Raw genomic sequence first — 18,466 nt, 5'->3', positions numbered from 1 at the left:
GCAAAGTCCACTGGAGGCCAGCTTCGGTTTAATCACAAAGGGCTTTCCAATCGTTAGGAGCCCTCCAGTCCCGGGAGAGTTCAAATGGAAGTCGCTATGACCAGCGTAGGGGCAGTGGCAGTAGACAGAGGGATAAATAGAGCCGAGGCCCTTTCAGAGAAATGGCTGAGGCAGACGGGGTCCCCAAGCCCTCCCTGTCCACGACTCACGTCTTCTCTGGACACACAAACCAGTCTCCAGCCCAGGCCCAGCCAGCTGAGGGGCGGAAGCTCTCCTTGGGTAGCTTGATCTTGCCCGTGACGTCAGAAAATTTGGGGTAGGTGAGGCCCGTTGTGCCCCAGTTCCCGACCAGTGCCAGCTTGGTCTGGTTCTCATACTGCAGAGTGAGCAACAGAGAAGTGAGTGGGGCTGCGGTAGCTTTGGGGCCGGGGGTAGGGTGGGCAGGCGGTCAGGCACTCACGGTTTCAGCAAAGACGGAGAGCTTGCCCTCAGCAAACTGGTTGAACTCCTTTTCATCCACAGAGAGCCCGAACCAGAGCCTGACCCGAATCTGCACTGGCATCCGGGCTCCGGGCACCCCCTCCATTGGATACTGGGTAGCAGAGAAGGAGAGAAACCCACAATCCCCTTCAGGGTCAGTATGTCTCGACTTGGGGGAGCCTCCAGGCCTGAGCATACCAGCCTGACACCCCATCAGGTATGTGCTCTGTTGGGGGACTTATCAGAATTCATGGAAGAGGGGTATATGACTAAGAAACGCCCCCACCGGCCAAGATTCCTTCCCATCAGAGGAGAAGACTGCATCCTCCCCATCTAGATGCTCTCGGCAGAGACGAGCCATGTCTAGACCAGGAGGCCCCATTGTCCCCTCTCCTACCACATCCTCATTTCTGTTCTCTTCTAGAATAGCATTGTCCAATGGAACTTTCCGCTACAGTGGAAATGGTTTATATCTGCACAGTCCAATGCACTAACCTCATGCGGCAGTTGAGCCCTTAAAACGTAGCTGGTGTGACTGAGAAACTAAATTTTTACTTTTATTTAAGTTTAATTAATTTAAATTTAAATAACCACATACGGCTACCATATTGTGTGGTGCAGTTCTAGAACATGTCTTTATAAGAGATAGAAAGGTCTGGGCTTCCCTGGTGGCGCAACGGTTAAGAATCCGCCTGCCAATGCAGGGGACACGGGTTCAAGCCCTGGTCCAGGAAGATCCCACATGCCGCGGAGCAGCTAAGCCTGTGCGCCACAGCTACGGAGCCCGCGCTCTAGAGCCCGTGAGCCACAATTACTGAAGCCTGTGCACCCAGAGCCTGTGCTCCGCAACAAGAGAAGCCACCGCAATGAGAAGCCCGCGGCACCGCAACGAAGAGCAGCCCCCGCTCACAGCAACTAAAGAAAGCCCGCGCACAGCAACGAAGACCCAAGGCAGCCAAACATAAATCAATTAATTAACCAGTTAATTTTTTTAAAAAAAAGAGAGATAGAAAGGTCTGAAAGGGGAGGAGGTTAAAGCCTCTCCCTTCATTTTCAGTTTTTTGGTTTTTTTGTGGGGGTGGGGGTTGGCTGGATGTTAGTGTATCATCTGATATCCCTACCCTTTTAAGTGCTTATCAGCCCGTTAACCACTATTCACTGGTCTTCCACTGCTTTTTATCCTGAAACTTTCAGAAGCTCTGCCAAAATGGAATAACCACAACAACCCAACATAAAAAATTTATTCTCCACAACTGCTTCACCATTTGACTGAAATCAAGGGTCAGATATGGCCTGAAGAGCAGAAGTGCCTCACTTTTAGAATAACACACAGTCCCTTAGAGGAAGTAATACATTAACTACCCAGGCTTCACGTGTGTGAGCTTAGAGGAGTGTCTCCTCTGGGACATGGAGCTGAATGAGACGAGAAAGTCTTGGTGGGTTCAGAGGAGGAAAGGGAGGCTGAGGTAAGGGCTCTCTAACTGGTAGAGGAGGCCTGGATCCCCGGAGGGAGAGCCCAGGCCGGGTAAGAGGATCAGGAAGGGGTGCCATGGCAAGGCATTCCCAGCCTCACCCTTCATCCAGCCTCTCTGCCTCTGGTTCATCAGGAGCCCCTGACCCCAAGTGTCACCCCCCAGAAACCTCCCCATGACTGTTGGCTTCAGTGTCCTCTCCCCTGGGGTGGTTAGCAGCCTTTTCCCCTCCAAACCACCAGCCCCAGGGAGATGGCAGGAATGCCTGACCCCCCTTCTCCCTCCGCCCCCAGTCTCTCCCCTGCCCTCCCCCAGACAGGGCCAGCCTGCTGGACCCAAAATAGCAACAGCAAATAAAGAAATGTCTAGTTTGGGGCTCCTCTCCCTCTCTGCTGGTGCTCATTTTTTCCAACTTTGGTTTAAGTTAAGAAACACCAATGTTTTCTTGGTCTCTGCTTGCTGCCAACATTTTTGTAGAGCTTGCTCAGGAGCTACTGGCGGGGCTCATAAACTCAGTGGGGAAGACTTCGAGAAACAATCCTATATCTTTTTTTTTTTTCCTTGCTTGGGATCAGGGAAATTTTTCAGTTTGCATTTCCCCGAGGCTGCAGGGCCAAGAGGTCAGAGACTGATCCAGTTCACGGGCATCCACCAGGCCCACTCCTGCAGCCCCACCTCCACTGTAGCCTGACAGCCCTCCCTAGTTAACCCCATTCAGATGTGGCCGCTCCTTGACTTCCTTTCCCATCTGCCCTACCAGGCAAGGAGCTGGCTTGGGAGGGAGGAAAGCAGGATGCTAGGAGGTTAGGATCTCACGAGGAACATGCCCGAGGTGGGAGGGGCAGCCCGCTGCCTGACACCCCCGCCCTCTTTCTAGGCAAAGCCGGCTCTCCTCTGAAGTACCAATGGCCCAAATGCAGATATCTGATCATCCCTGGCCCTGCGCTGGCCTCCGGTCATGGTGCTGGTAGAGCCTCCTCTCCCCGTGGGGCAAAGGAGCTCCCCAGAAGGAAAAAGGGAGAAGAGGAGAAAAAAACTGATATTCATTGATCACCTAGTTCCAGCCAGACCCTTGACCTGTGTTACCTAATCCCATCCTCAAAACTGTGATCAGGGCAGCCTGATCTTTGTTTTATAGGTGGGAAAACAGCATTCAGAGAGGTTAGACAATCTGCCCAAGACCACACAGGATTCCAGCCAGCCCTGCAACCTGTCCACACGCTCCGGGCCTTTGAAACCTGTCTCCTCTGCCCACCTCAGGGGGCAGCAAGAATGACTGATCAGTGTACGAATGGGTCGACCAATAGCCACTCAGAGGTTCGAGGCTAAGGTTAGTCCACAGTGACTTCGTGGAAAAGGTGAGACGGAAGGAGGTCCTGGTGTGGATGGGAAGAGAGACGTGGGGAGGGAGGGTTGAAGGCCAGGCAGTTTACGATGCCAGCGGAGCCATCTGGAGTCAGCCATGCGTGGTGAGGGACGGCCCTCCCCAAGGGACGCTCCCCTGGGCCGCGACGGCCACAGCTCAGATTTCCCCGAATTGTGTCCCGACCAAGCAGCCTGAGCTCTGTGTCCCCACATGAACCCAGAAAGGAGGACGGGGGCCTCCAGGCACCTGCTCACTTCCCTGTTACCCACCCCCCAAGGCTGAGAGAAGATGGCGGGAGGACAAAGGGCGGGAGAGGTGGGGCGGGGTGACTGGAGGGACAGGATTACTTGCTCCCAGATCTCTGATGGAGCAGAACCATAGGCACAGCCGGTGCCCAGACACCAGCCTTCCCCCAGGGAGGAACCTGAACCCACGTGTGACTCCATCTGAAGCCAAACCCTGGCGGGGGGGGGAGGGGGGAGGCAAGTCTGTGCCCGGGCTCCTAAAGGCTGTGGCGGTGGAAGCTGAGGGCTGAGGCCCCCCACCAGGGAGCTGTCTGGAGGGGAGCACAGCCTCAGGAGTCAGCCCCTCCTTCGTTCCCAGCACCCCTGGTTCCAATTCTCACCTGCTCCCTTTCCAGACCAGGTGCATGGGGTCTAGGGACTTTGTGGGGAGAGGGGAGAAGGGAAGTCTTTTTACGCAAGCCCTCGGTCCCTTCCAAGAGCAGAGTCTAAAACCTCGGAGTCTGACAGAGAACAGGAGGGGAAACAGAAGGGGCACGGACCACCCTGGGGGTGAGAAAATATAACCATGACTTAAGGAGAAACAACCCACTTTCAGAAACATCGTCTGCAGCTTTCCACAATTCTTGCCACAGTAGCCGGTGCCCCGTCGGGAGAAGAGGACCTCATGGGCGGGCACCCGCTGGTACGCCACCCGCTTGTCACCCTGCAGCATCCAGATGACGATGTCAGGCAGGCTGTTCTGGGGCTGGAGAGAGGGTGGCAGTCAGGGTGGAGATGGTACCGCCCAGCCCGCACCCTCAGCCCCCTCTCCCCAGGCCTCTCCTCCCAGCTCCCACCCCCAGCTGCCCCCTTGACCTCCCAGGGCTGGCTGGGCACCCCTGTCTTCAGCAGCTCTGAGCCCCCAGGGATAGGGCGCCAGGCTGCCCCCGGCTCACATGAGGAGCCCGCCAGGAATTCACTAAGCTGCGTTCACGTTTTTCTAGGAAGAGACACTCCTGCCTGGAGCCCCAGGTTCTTAGATCCCCTCCACTGGGTGGGTAGATAGAGGCTCCTGGTGGGGAGACATCGGAGGATCTGATTTGACCCTAGAGATGACATTATACTTAAGGTGCCACCCCGTTCCTCACCCGAGAGCAGAAGCGAATCTCTGGGAAGGGGTGCGCCTTCCCAGAGGACACACGATCCCTCCCCCCTCTAACAGCGGGGACCCTGGGGGTCTGGCCCATTTCTGGGCCTGCTGACACTGGGCTCTGAAAATGGTGACTAGCCCAGACTGCAGGGCCCTTGAGCCCCTCCGAGCCTCTAGGCGTGAGAACTGCTCCCAGCTGCCACACTCAGGAGAGGTGGCCACTTGGCTAAGTCCATCTTCTTCCCAGGCTGCTGAGCGGTGTGGTCCGTGGGGCAGGGCTGGGTCTCGAAGCCAGGCTCCTGCTGAGAGCTGACGGCTGGCACCCTCCCTCAACACCTCCTAGGCTGTGTCCCTTCATCCCTACAGCAAGCCCAGGGGCAGGCACAGGTGAGGAAATTCAGGCTCAGAGAAGTTAGGAACCAGGGTTTTCTGATTCCAAATGTGTGTTTCGAGCCACGATACCAAGGGTTCTCAAAGTGTGGTCCCCAGAGCAGCCGCAGCACCACCTGGAAACTCACCGGAAATGCAGATTCTCAGGCCCCGTCCCAGACAGGCGGGATCAGGTGGGGCTTGTACCCTGTTTTAACAAGCCCTTCGGGGGATTCTGATGCACCCTCAAATTTGAGAAAGGCTCTCTCCGGTTTCCCTCACAGTCCCTAGCACCCGTTTCACCTTAACCACTCCCAGCCATAACACAATCTGCGTGAGAGTTCCGGGGTTTGGGCCAAGACGTGGAAGGCAGCCTGTGACCCGCCCAAGGGGATGGTCCACAGCCACTGCCAGGGGTCGTCCTTGGGCTGAGCAACAGAGTGGCCCCCAGGTAACCGGCCACACGTCCAAGGCCCCGCTTGGGGACGAGCCAAAGCTGACTCTCAGGGACCAACATTTCAGGCTGCCTCCCCTCCTGAGCACCCCTTCCACCTCCTGGACTCCCTTCTCCCCTTCAACAAGTCGCTCCTCCAGAAGCCACTCGCAGGCCCTGCCTTTCTCTGCACGCTCCTTCTGGGGAGATCCTTCTTCACCATCCCTCTCCCCGGGGGTCCCAGGTGGCTCTGGCCAGGGTGGGGAGCAGCTGTGTCCACCTGTGACATATGAGCAGACCTTTCTCCTCATTCTGGACAAGTCTGTGGCCTGCCTGCTTCCCTGCAGAGCTGGATGGGGGCAGAGGGGTGAGGGTGTAGATGCAGAGTTACTGCAGGTGCAGCCTCCTCAGGCCTGGGGCTCAGGGACATCCAGGAGGGCAGGAAATACAGGGTCCCATGAGAGGCAGGTTTGAGGCCAGGGGTAGTCAGGTTGGTGGGGAGAAGGAGTTGGGTCCCTGGGGGAGCAGCCCCTGGCACTGAACCTAGAGCCGGGAACCCTGGATTCTGGTCCCAGCTCTGTCTCTGACGTACTTTGACAGCATTTATTAAGCACATTTATCGAGCACATTTGGGGGCATTTATCGAGCACCTACTAAATGCCAGGCTCTGCTGGGCCCTACAACACCCAGTATCCCGTTGCATCCTCTGGCTTCCTTCTGTGAATGGGGACACGGAGGCTCAGAGAGGTTAAGTCACCTGCCCAAGGTTACCCAGCAATGGAGCCAGTGTGGATCATGGTCCAGACATTCCCCATATCCCTCTCAGTTCTGACACTCCAGGCAGGAAGGAAGGCACCTCTCAGGGTCAGCTACCTCATCTGCCAGGGCACGGAGACGCAGGAGCCAGTCCTCAGCCTGCTCCAGGGCGGTGGGGAGTTCACTGTGGCCGAGCTTCAGGGCCTGGGCTGCCTCAGTGATCTGGCTCAGGTGACGGGTGCGCAGGCGGTACAGGTAGTGGTCCAGGTGGGTGGCGGAAGGCGTCTCTTGGATATTACCCAGGGGTTGGCTGTGACGGACAGACAGACGGGATGTGCCTGGCAAGCAGGAGCCCGGCGCTCGCCCAGGCCCAGGTGCAGGCAAGCACGTCCACACGTGTGCACAGGCCCCCCCCAACGGGCCTCACACCCTCAGCCTGCCCGCTGGCCACGGCGTGTGCCCTGGGTGCCTCCTCCAGCCATCTCCTCCAGGAAGCCTGCTGCAGCCACACTGGCCAGTGTGCCCCCAGCTCTGAAGCGCCCCAGCCCTTTATTCTGGGGCTGCCTGTCTGGAACCTATCCTCAAGCCTCCAGTCGTGTGAGTCCCCTCTGCCCACCTGACTGCACGTCCCCAGAGGCCCAGTGGGTCCCTCCCTGCCCCCGGCGCCCTCCTAGAGTAGAGACGCAAGCACTAAGTTGCCTTTGGCTGAAGCGAATCCATTCTGTTGTACGTACACGTTCTTCAAGAAGGAAATTTATGGACCCCTGACAAGCCGCACAGGCCCCCACAACGGGCCTCACACCCTCAGCCTGCCCGCTGGCCGCGGCGTGTGCCCTGGGTGCCTCCTCCAGCCATCTCCTCCAGGAAGCCTGCTGCAGCCACACTGGCCAGTGTGCCCCCAGCTCTGAAGCGCCCCAGCCCTTTATTCTGGGGCTGCCTGTCTGGAACCTATCCTCAAGCCTCCAGTCGTGTGAGTCCCCTCTGCCCACCTGACTGCACGTCCCCAGAGGCCCAGTGGGTCCCTCCCTGCCCCCGGCGCCCTCCTAGAGTAGAGACGCAAGCACTAAGTTGCCTTTGGCTGAAGCGAATCCATTCTGTTGTACGTACACGTTCTTCAAGAAGGAAATTTATGGACCCCTGACAAGCCACTGCAGACGCTGTGGGGAGGCCGGCAGCCAGCAGTACAGATGTGTCGACCCAGGGCGGCCGCACAACACCCCTCCCAGAACCCTCTGCTTTGGGAAGCCTCTGGAGAGGAGCTGGGGGTACACGCAGTCCCAAAAACACAGCCTAAGGCCTCCAGTCGGGGGGTTGGGTTTAAACTCAACCCCATTTAGAGGCGAAGAACTCTGACCACCCCCATCCAAAGGATGGGCTCCCTCTCCGGGCTCCCTAAAAGCCCTTTATGCGGCTCCCCCTGGCCATACGAAGCCCCGGGGTCAGTGAGTGCACACGCAAGGGTCACACAGGATGGAGTGGGGTGGGAGGGGGCGTCTGTGCTCTTCCTCACCACGCAGGACCCTCTAGATCATCCCTGCTGGAGGGTTGGGGGGCTGCCCCCCCCACCGCTAAGCCCCTGACTCCCAAACAGGACATCAGTCAGGCCCGCTCGCTCGCCACATCTGCTGCCCCACCTCACGCTCCCCGCCCCACAGTGTCTCGGCTCCCGGCTCCCGGCTGATTTATTTTTCTGCCAATTTCCCCGAGCTATGCAGAACCAATTACCGCCGAGTGCAGCGGCACCGCCGCCGCCAGATACACCACTCTGGCAGGCCCTCGGCGCACTACATTTTTCCTGTTATTTTTTTTAATTGAATTTTTAGGGTGGGGGGAGCAGTACGCAAACTCCATCTCGGGAAACTTAAGCCCCGGGGCCTGTCTCAGGTCACGTACTGCACACCCCGTAGTAATATAATATTTACTGCCCCGAGGGTGCCTCGGATGGGGCTGCCCCAGGCCAGGAGAGGGGCGGCCTCCATCCCCAGCCCACTCGAACGCGGTGGAGGGGCATGTTCGGTGGGTGAAGGGGGGCCTGGGCCAGAGTCCTGGGCTGGGCCTGCTGGGAAGGAGGCGTGAGTGGGCCTGAGAGTGGGGGCAGGCGGGTCTGGAGTGGGATATGGGGAGGCAAGCCAACCAGGGTGATTTATGCTCCCGGCCTGGGTCGGGAGCCGAGAGGGACTGCCGTGCAGACCACCAGGGGGAGATGTTCTTGGAGGCTACCAGCCCAGCCAAGACTCCCCAAGAAACAGCCGGGACCCGTAACTGCCACAAACAAGATGTCTCAGCCCTTTCTCACCCCAAAAAGCCCAAAACAGGGTACAGAAAGAAAGGGAGACCCGGAAGAGGAGGCTGGATGACACTGCCCCAACCCCAAGCAGGGGCAGTCACCCTGCCAACCCTGGCTGACTTGGAAACGGCAGGCGGGCCCAAGGCAGGGCTCAGCATAGGCTGGGAGCAGAGCTGGGCTGCTCACAAGGTTGCTGCCTGCCCCTGCGGTGAGTGGGTGCTTTTATCAGGGGCAGCCGCCTGGGAGCAGACAGTGTCCAGCCTGAAAGATAAACTGGCCGCTGGCTCATTCATTTCACTCCCCACGAGCAACAGCTCTGCTGGTCCCGGCTGGAGGCTGGGTCCAGGGATGAGACCCAGCCCTGCCCTCAGGGAGCCCCTGGAACAGACAAGCAAGCAAGCTAGATCCCCCTGAGCAGCCTCAGAGTCTGGAGCCCTTCCTGGGGGAAGTGGCCTCAAGCTGCACTGGCAGGGCCAGAGGGAGCTAGTGAGGCCAAGAAGAGCAGGAAGGGCGTTCTGGCCAAAGGAGCAGTATGTTCACAAGACAAAGGCTCAGAGGCAGGTGGGAGTTGGTTGGAGGGAGTTGGGGTTGGGGGGTGAGCCAGCACAGAGGCTCCGAAGGGCTAGAGGGTAAGACTGCTGAGGTCCAGAAGGCATGCAGTGGGGACAGAGAGGCCCATCCATCAGAGGAGAGCTGCAGCTTTTCCTAAAGGCAGCAGGAGCCACCGCAGGGCTGAAGTCGAAGTGGCACGGCACAGTTTTAGGAAGATCACAGAGAATGAATTGGATGTGCCGGTGGACACCCAGGTGGAGGTGTGCAGCTGGCAGTTGGGTCCATGGGTTGAGAGATGAGAGGAGAAAGCTGAGCCTGAAGAAAAGAGTGGGCGCCACTGGCCAGGGGGAGAGGGGCTCCCAGGGAGATGAGGCAGGAAGGGGTCTGACCAAATGAAGGACACTGATGTTGGATGTTGGGCAGGGGCTGGCTGGAGGAATGGGTGAGCAGCCAGGTCATCTACGGCAAGCTGGCTCACGTCCCCCATGCCCAGCTGCCCTGCTATCAGCTGTGACGCTCGGCACAGAGGCGGCCAGGGGCGGGGGTGGAAGCTCTCTTGCTGCGGCCCCAGGGCTATTAGTGGCCTCAGGTGGTGCCAAAGGAACTGGTCCTGAGGCCCAGCGTTCTCCCCAGAGAGCCATGCATGCACTCCTGAGGGGATGGGACCCTCCTCACAAGCCCTTGACCTGGGACCCAGGCTCCCCAGGAGGGCCCTGGCCACCGTCTACCCCCAGGAGAATGATTCAAGGGGACCAGGCTTTGGCATAAGCATTTTTAGCCAAGTCCGCCAAGAACAGAGCCCTGAGAGAGCGGAGTGACAGCCCAGGACTTGGGACCCACCCATCTCAGATGTTTCAGGCACCTCAGACCTGCAAGGCCCACACCACGCGTGAGTCACAAGGAGAGCGCAGTGAACCGAGAGCCGGGGCCCACCCTCTACATCCGAGGCTGTCAGTCCGGGCAGTGGGGCACAGCCAGCCATTCTGCAGCCCCTCTGCTGACCGCCCCCCCCGTGTGCCCCTCTAGCCTAGCTCTGACCTCTGACCTCCAGACCACAGGGGCCCACAGGCACCTGCCACTCAACATGGCCAACCCTGAACTCCTCATCCTCCCCCAGACCTGCTTTTCTCCTGCTGACCCCCTCCAGAAGCGGCTCTGCTCTCCACCCACCTGCTCTGGCCAGAGCCAGGGAATCATTCTGGACCTTCCTTGGGCCCTCACACTCAAGCCACCATCAAAGCCTGTCTAGTACAGAACAGCACAGCGAGGGGGCTCAGCCCCTTACTAGAGGCATGAATCTGGGCAGTTCACCTCTCCATGCCTCAGTTTCCTCATCTGTAAAATGTGGATCATTCTACTTCCTACCTCATTTTTATGATGAGCTAATACATGTGACATTCTCAGAACAGCACCTGGCACACAAAGTGCTCCTTATGAGGCTGTTACCACCACGATGCCTCCTGAAGAGTCCACGCTGCCCTCTGCTTCTCTCACCCCACGTCCCCGCATCCCTGCCTTGGGTGAAGCCTTCGTCCAGTCGCCCCCTCATCACCACCCCCAGCCCACCTCTTACGCTGCAGCAGGAGTGAGCGTCTGAATCCCAGGCATCCCTGTACCCCAACCGCCCCCAGGGCTGAGCCTGCCTTAGCAAACCCTGGAGGTCTGTCGCCTCTGGACTGCAGCTTCCCTTGCAGCCCCAGGAGGTAGCAGGCATTTTGGGCTCCTGAGCCTGTGCCCGGCAGTCCGCTCCCCAAAGGCTGACTCCTTCCCCTCCGGAGTTCACGTAGGGCGTCCCCTCCTCCAGGAAGCATCTCTGATTTTGATTTGCGTAAGATGCACCTGCTCTCAGCTACCAGGGCACATGCCTCAAGCCCCCAACACACTTTCCTTCATTTGCTCACTTCTGCCTCGTCACCCCCAGGAGGGCTTGAGGCAGGGTCATTTCTGATAAAGGTGCACTTCCCAACTGGGGTACAAAGGACCAGAGGGGCACTGTGGCAGGCAGCCACGGCCACGGTCACGGATTCCTGATTTGCAGCATGAAGGCATTTCTCATGCATTCCCGACAGGGCCTGGGATGATAAGATTTAGAGGGGGCATAGAATACATTTGCATATATTTACACTTAATCCCATGGAAAGTAGAAAGACAGCTGTTTATTATTAAGTCCATTTAATAGCTGGGAAAACTGAGGTCCAGAGAAGTGAAGTTGCCCAAAGCCACAAAGGTGGTTAATGGGATGAGAATCTAAATCTCCTCACGTTTCTTCTTCTCAATAATAATTACATCTATCGTTTATTAAATACTTCCTAAGGGCCAGGCATTTTGCTTGCGTGATATTATAAAGCAGTTATTCTTAACGTCAGGTTGAAGATGAGGAAAGCAAGTTTCAGAGCAGGTGAGTGATGAGCTCCAAATCACCCAGCTGTGGAGGAGACGCTCAGGTGCTCCCCCCTTCTGCCGAGGCCCCAGGACCCCCCGATTCTCCTTCACCCCCCAGTGCCCCCTTTTCCTGAAGGTGACAATCAGCCGTGTTAATAGAAGGCTAAACAGAAACTGTGGTCCCCGACATGGCTTTGGGGGAAGGAGGGGTGCCGTCACTCCCACCAGCCAGCTCCTCCTGGAGATTCCATCAGGGAAATAAGAGGTCGGGGATCAGAGACACAATGCTCCCCATTCAGGTGAGCCTGGCCGCCCCGGCAGGCCCACAGCTGCCGCCGCTGCAGGGAGATTTATGACCTGCTCTAAATGTCACCTTTTCAACTCCCCGCGCTGGCTCCACCACCTTTGGACTCAGCATGGGCTGGACTGCTGGCCAAGCATGGCTGGGGAGACGTGCAGTCGCTCACCACCACACACGAACACTCCCGGGGAAAGGGCCCGGCCGAGCCAGGAGGCGAGGGCGCGTGGGTGCCAGGCACCCCCTACCTGCAGCCTGCGATGAGCTCATCCATCAGCTGAGCCACCAGGGAGTCCACGTCCTCGGCAGAGCGCTGCGCCTTCAGGGCCAAGTGGACCTGCTCCAGGCCGGCTTCCTGTGGAACGGCCAGGCAGGGGTTGGGAGGGTCACCGTGGGACCGACCCTTAACCCCAGGCACTGTCACCACAGCCCGGTCCCACCAAAAAGAGAGAACAGTTAGAGCCAAGAAGGCAGAGACCAGACCCCACAAATCAGCATCTGTCTTGGCTCAAGAAGCTTCCAGGACTTCCCACACCAAACAGACCCAAATTCCCAAGTCTGGGACTCCCACCCCACGGGCTCTCCACGGGTCCCCGTCAAGCCAGGTCTAAGGTCTCACAGGTAAGCGACCTCGGAGCCGGCTCCACTTCCCCACCTGGCGCCCTCTCTCCTTTCCAAATCCTACCACCCAAGCAGGCTTGGATCCCTCCTCCTTCCTTCTGGAGCACTCAGACAACCTGCAGTCACGGGTCTGCCCTCTCCAAACCCCTGCGGCCAGGGTGTGCCCCAGTGGCATCTGGTCTCCTCCATGGAGCTCTCCTCCCTGGGCCTCAGGCCTGAGCTGGGAGGCAGAGATCTCTCACGGGACGCCCCTCAGGCCAAGGACTTGCCCCTCAGTCCCCAACCTCAAGCTTCCTGAGCGTGTGCCGTGTGCTCCACCCTGGGACTACCATGCTGGGCACAGACGGGCCCTGGAAGGATCAGCCAACCCCTGCCCACAGGGGACGGTTTGGAGAGAACAGCTGGCCCAGAAGATGCTGGACTTGCACAGCTTTGACTCCGAGTTCTCCCGAACCAGGTATGGGCTGGTCCCCTCCCTTCCACTGAGCTGTGGGTCTCAGGGAAAGTGTGGTTCACCACGGCCCCTGACTGGGGCCTGCATCCCCTCCCAGCCACTCTAAAAGGCCTACTCCCCCGCCCTTCCCTTTCCACTTTGCCTCCTCCACCTGCCCAAGCCTCTCCAACCCGCTTCCCTCCACCCTGCTGCCCCCCGCAGGCCCCAGCAGCATGGCCACGCCTGCCTCCCCGTGTCCCCACGGGCCACACACCTCGCGGGTGAGCCTCCACCCCAGACACACACAGAAAGGGCTGGGGACCACCACCAAGACCGTCCCACCCTGGCCTCTACACCTCTGCCCACTTTGATTCTCCTCCGCTCCCTGGCCAAGCACCAGGCCTGCAACTCCCAGCCTCCACCATGAACCCCCGGCCACATCCAAGACAGGACTCATCACCTGACCTCGTAGACCCTGTTCCTCTCCCCAGCTTCCCAATTCCCCAGCCACCGGAGTCCTTCCTCACAGCCCCTCCTCCCCAATTCAACAGACCACCAAGTCCTGGCAGCTCAAGTCCTTCGGTTTTTTCCCTGAGGTCAGCTCCTTCCCAGAGCCAAATCATGCTCCCCTGGACCCGTGCAAGGACATCCTAACCAGCCCCCAACTCCCCTCACTGGACGCGGCCCCCCTGCTGCCATGCGATGCCTTCCTGATGCTCCTTGGCCCCTCTCCCCTCCGAGCCCCCCTCCCTAGGGACTCCTGAAGCATCACCAGAACGTGAGTTTGAGTCTCTGCAGGGGAGGGGTGGATGAACCTACAATCTGCTTTACTAAGCTGACTCTAAGCTGACTCGTGAAGGCAGAGGCAGCATCCTGTTCATGTCTACCCTCTAGCTAGAAGTTTCCAGCAAAATTCTTGCCATGGCAAGAGTCAAAGGCACTTGATGAACGAATGAATGAAGGAATGAATGGGTGGTGGCTCTGTCCTCTGCTCCCAGCTCAGTTTCTCTCAGCTTTTTCTCTGTGCTATCTCCTACATCAGACTGGGGGCACCCCCAGGGCTGTGCTCCCTCCCTCTCCTCTATTCCCAGTAGGCAGGACAGGATCACAAGCCCGGCCTGGTCAGGTCACAGGGGACCCCAGGCACCATGAGGTCTGCAGGCTTAGCACCCACGGAAGCAGGTCTGAAGACACCCACCAGGGATGCGTGCACAGGTTATTGTGGGTGGGGCCAGCTTCCACTCACCAGCCGGTCAGCGATCCTAAGCAGCTGGTTCTGAGCTTCGATTCTGTGGCTGATGTCCTCCCAGTAGGATGACAGCACCACCACGGGCTTCACATTGCCCCAGGGTAAGTAGTAGTAGTGGCATCCTGGAAGGACCCAAGGGCCTGGTGCTGAGCCAGGAGCGGAGTGGTGCAGGGACCGAGGGGAGGACGGATGCAAGCACCTGCTCCCCCACTGAGAACTCCCGTGGACAGCCGTGGCACGGCCAGTATCCCCCAGTGCCCAGACAAGGTGCCAGAGCTCCCTTCCCACGTGGAACAGGCAGCTGCCGCCCTCATTAGGGCTCCTTAACACATCAAAACCGAGCGGCTGTTAGAAGGGCCCTGGGAATCCCACACTCTCCGAAATCTCTATGCCAAGCCCGCAGCCACCATGTGATAACTGATCGCCACAAGTCAGGATCAATGCCGACCACTGCTGGTTTCGAGAGCCCAATCTATGGGTCCCAGCAGGGATGCACCTGGAGATAAGCAGGGGAAGGCGGCACGGGGGGGGGAAGCAAACAAGGGGGTCCCCCAAACAGGTGTGCCCAGGGCCAGAGCCTTTGGGCGAGCCTCCAGCAGCTTTCCCCAGGGGGCAGGATTTAGGGCTCAGCCCCCTGCTCAGTGGTCTGGGTCCCAGCCAGGCGCGTGGTCTCTGGCCTCACCATCAAAGACCGCCCGGCTGTACTGGGTGGTGGAGGCCAGTGGCAGGCAGGTCGTGTCGAACTTGTTCCCGTAGTTCCCTATGCTGACCTCAAACTGGACCGCGTCGTCAACGTCCTGCAGCATGGTGGCCGAGTAGAAGGCGGCAAAGAGCGAGTATTTGCGCCTCCGGAGGTATTTCTGGGGGCAGAGAGGGCAGCGGTGGGGTCACGTGTCTGGCAGGCCCTGGCCATACCTGGCACCTAATAAATCCTGTCTGGACGGATGGGTGGCAAGTGGTCCAGCTCTGCACCACAGCCCAGATTTGGTTAGTATCTGAGCAAACACATTCCAGGCCTGTGTGTTTGGCCATGTTCCTCTAATAAAGTCCATGCCTCCAAGGTCATGCTACTCCTTAATCCAAACAAACAGCGATGGCACCGCCACTCCGGGGAGACTGGCCTCCCGCAGCTGCTGTTCAGAAGGGGCCGAAGGCTCTAAGCCACCATGCCCCCACCCAGATCACCCACCCTGCACCACTCAGGCTCTCCACCATGCCAGCCAGCTCTGCAGCAGCGCAGGTTGCCACGTGCGTGGGATGAATGCATAGCATTGTCCCCTCTGGGCATCGGGCATGGGGCTGAGGACATGGCAGGCACTCAACCACACACCCCAGCCTGAACCAAGATGACTTTACGATCCCCTTTGTGGAAGGCGGAGAGAAGAGGGACTATACGACTGGGTTTGTAGATAATGTACAGAGTGATCACAGCTAACACTTACTGAGCGCTTACTGCACGCAGGTATGAATTACTTTAATTCTCACAACAATCTTATGAGGTGAATATAATTAGTACCCCCACTTTACACATAGGGAAACTGATACAACAGATAGGTGGTCAAGTCAGAACTCAAACCAGCACCCTGTCTGACGACAGGGTCTGAAAGTGTACACCACCGTGAGGACTCCATACAGTTGCCTCCTGGACACAAGGCCCAGCTCCACCACTTGCTGCTCTGCTACATCTGAGCCTCAGTCTCCTCATCTGTAAAATGGAGATACTCAGAGCAGCCACCTCAGAGGTGCTGGGAGGACTCAATGACATCAAGAGTGTCACCAGCATAGTGTGTGACACAGTCAGTGATGAAAGGGTTAGCTATCCTTACATTATTATTATTAATAAAATAGCCTCTCATTGTGCATTGAGCTCTAGACTTTAAAAACCTTCATTTGTCTTCTTTGAGCCTCTGAACCGTTCCTTAGGGAGGCAGGGTAGGTGTTGGGTTACTCTAAGGCCCAGAGGTATGAAGGCACAAGAGCGTGGGTGGAACTGAACCCTCCTCCTCCAGCCCCACTTGGCCACTGCCCTCTTGGCCCCTCCCAGGGCCACGCCCCTCACCTCCACCCGAAGGATGTCATCCGCAGGGAGGTCTTCCACCTTCTGTTCACTGTGCTCCACCAGCTTGGTCTCCAGGGAAAGCAGAAGCCGGCCTCGGTAGGCCACACCTTCCCCCTGAGAGGGGAGGCTGGGTCACCAGGAGCAGGGGCGATGGAGGGGAGGAGGGGAAGGAAAGGAGCCTGATCTGGCCCTGTGGTCAATCACCTCCCAGGCAACCAGGAGGGCCCTGAGCCACACCCCATCACTCTGCAAATGAGGAAACGGTGGCCCAGAGAGTTCATGGGACATGCCACCCTGATGGTCAGCACCAGAGTCCAACCTAGCCAGGGAGAATGAAACCTGAGACAGATGGAGGTTGGGCCCTGAGAGGCCAGAAAAATTAGGGGGGCGGGGGGGTGGTCAGGCTGGCCCTGAAGGAGAGGCAAAGGGAAGGGAGTGGGAGGGAAGAAGGGGCCAGGAGGGGCTCAGGGGGAAGAAGGGTTCTCTGAGGGGGTGGCTGCCAGACCCTGGGCCCACTCAAGTCCTGTCAGGCCCCTGGAGTCCAGGCCAACTGCAGATACTGCCCAGGCCAGGGGGGAAGACCCTGCATGCAGGCCTGGGGATCTGGGGGCTGTGGGTTCCTGTCTGACTCACCTTGCCCGTGTTGAGCTCTGCATAGGGGTCCGGGAAGCCAGTGAACTCCCTGGGGCTGCCGTAGAGGTTGACATAGCAGGGCCCGAAGGTGGGGAGGAAGCCCAGATGGTCATCCACTGGGAGACACGGGTGCAGATCAGAGGGGCCGCCCAGCCGAGATTTCTGGCACTCAACCCAGCCACCTTCGGGCCGGAGACCATCCCCAGCCCTCAGTTCCTCGCACATGCACGGGATGCAGCCCCCGAAAATGTATAAAGGATAGTGACACCCATGAGAGCTGTCTCCCGTAAGTCCCTTTAATCCTCACCACCATGCTGAGATGTGGAGATTTGCATTGATTTTATTAGTCTCATTTTACAGATGAGGAAACTGAAGCCAAGAGATGCACAGGAATACACGACTACAAAGACGCACGACCCCAAATGGTCTGACCTCAAAGCACACGCACTCAGCCAGCATGCAAAGCCGGGGCTCAGGGGCTTCCACTGCCCTACCCCTCTCAGGCCATACCCTGTCCTGCATCCCCTCCTCATCCTGCACTTACATCTGTGTCTCAGGCCATCTGGCCTGTGGGGAGGCACAAAGGAGGCCCAGGAGCCTGGTGACCAGAGACTCCATCTCTCAGGTGCCAGGGAGGGGGCCCAGCTTGATGCCACCTCACACACAGGGCAGCCCCCAGGCACATGTCTCCTCCACCCTTGTATCCTTATGAAGCTGAGACAGACCATCTAATGGCCTTCACTCACCCTGGCCTCTCCTCCCCTTCCCTACATTGTACAAAGAACGATCTTTCAGTGGAGCAAGTTGGAGGAGAGTTTGAGAATTCCACTAGTGATGAGGGAAGATCTTTTCTCCACATCATTTCCATCCTTTTTTGGAGGCTCTCTTTTGTTAATATCATGACTTTCCAGCTGACAGCCAGGTTTCCCAGGACAGGACTTCATTGGCCAGATTCTGAGAATCCTGAAAAGCCAGGGTGCCCCTTCCAGAGGAAGGAGGAAGAGGCCATTTCCAGAATGGCAAAGGTGGGAGGTGGGCCCAGGAACAGGTACCATCTGGGATGCTCCAGTCCATAAGATCATGGGTGGGGCAAGGTAGGCACAAAATAAATGGCCTCAGCAAGGAAGTACTTGAGCCAGACCCAAGGACTGACTGCAGACTCTGAGTGCTCAGACCCTGGGGGTGAGCTCCTGGGCTTGAACCCATCCCTGAGGAGTAAGATATTACCAACTAGAAGACAGGAGCATGCCTCCCCCAGAGCCCTGCAGCCGGCATCACTCATCCTCCAGTCCCCAGCACACACTGGGCTCTGGCATTTGGGACAGGGGTGGGAGGCCTGACGGAACTGTGGTGAGCATTACTAATTATCTGTACTAATCATCTCGATTATAATTTACCTTATAAATTTCAACTTCAAGCGTTTTCAACTCACCCTGGCCTCCTCCTCCTGGTCCCCAAGAGGACTTATACTGCCCCTGCCTCATCACGTACTCCCCTGCCTGCTCCACCCCCTCCCTGCTGAAGAACGTAAACTCTTTGGAGCTCCGGGGCCCAGCAGATGCTGGAATGGGTTTAGAGAGTGGGAGGGAATTGCCTTTAAAGCATTCCAAGCAATTTACATATTCAACCACGTTTGAGAGGTAACAGCCAAAGGTAAACTGGGATTGTGGAGGGGAATCTCAATCCCACCTCAGGCAAATCA

General features: G+C 58.1%; 1 protein-coding gene across 23 annotated transcripts in view; it reads right to left on the bottom strand.

Moving 5' to 3' along the window:
• DYSF (dysferlin) overlaps positions 1 to 18,466 on the bottom strand; it is a 231,639-nt gene that overhangs the window by 118,375 nt on the left and 94,798 nt on the right. For all 23 annotated transcript variants that reach the window (XM_007111158.4, XM_007111166.4, XM_007111168.4 and 20 more), the window contains 9 exons: positions 16,765 to 16,880; positions 16,132 to 16,245; positions 14,755 to 14,932; positions 14,070 to 14,194; positions 12,018 to 12,124; positions 6,368 to 6,560; positions 4,153 to 4,308; positions 461 to 592; positions 210 to 376 (listed from right to left, as the gene is read on the bottom strand). In XM_007111158.4, coding sequence (XP_007111220.2) covers positions 210 to 376; positions 461 to 592; positions 4,153 to 4,308; positions 6,368 to 6,560; positions 12,018 to 12,124; positions 14,070 to 14,194; positions 14,755 to 14,932; positions 16,132 to 16,245; positions 16,765 to 16,880 — 1,288 coding nt within the window. The remainder of the gene's footprint in view (positions 1 to 209; positions 377 to 460; positions 593 to 4,152; positions 4,309 to 6,367; positions 6,561 to 12,017; positions 12,125 to 14,069; positions 14,195 to 14,754; positions 14,933 to 16,131; positions 16,246 to 16,764; positions 16,881 to 18,466) is intronic.

The sequence above is a fragment of the Physeter macrocephalus genome, chromosome 12, assembly GCF_002837175.3.
Source record: "Physeter macrocephalus isolate SW-GA chromosome 12, ASM283717v5, whole genome shotgun sequence".
Taxonomy (NCBI): domain Eukaryota; kingdom Metazoa; phylum Chordata; class Mammalia; order Artiodactyla; family Physeteridae; genus Physeter; species Physeter macrocephalus.
The sequence above is the reverse complement of the archived record's forward strand: the minus strand, read 5'-3'. Positions and strand labels throughout refer to the sequence as shown.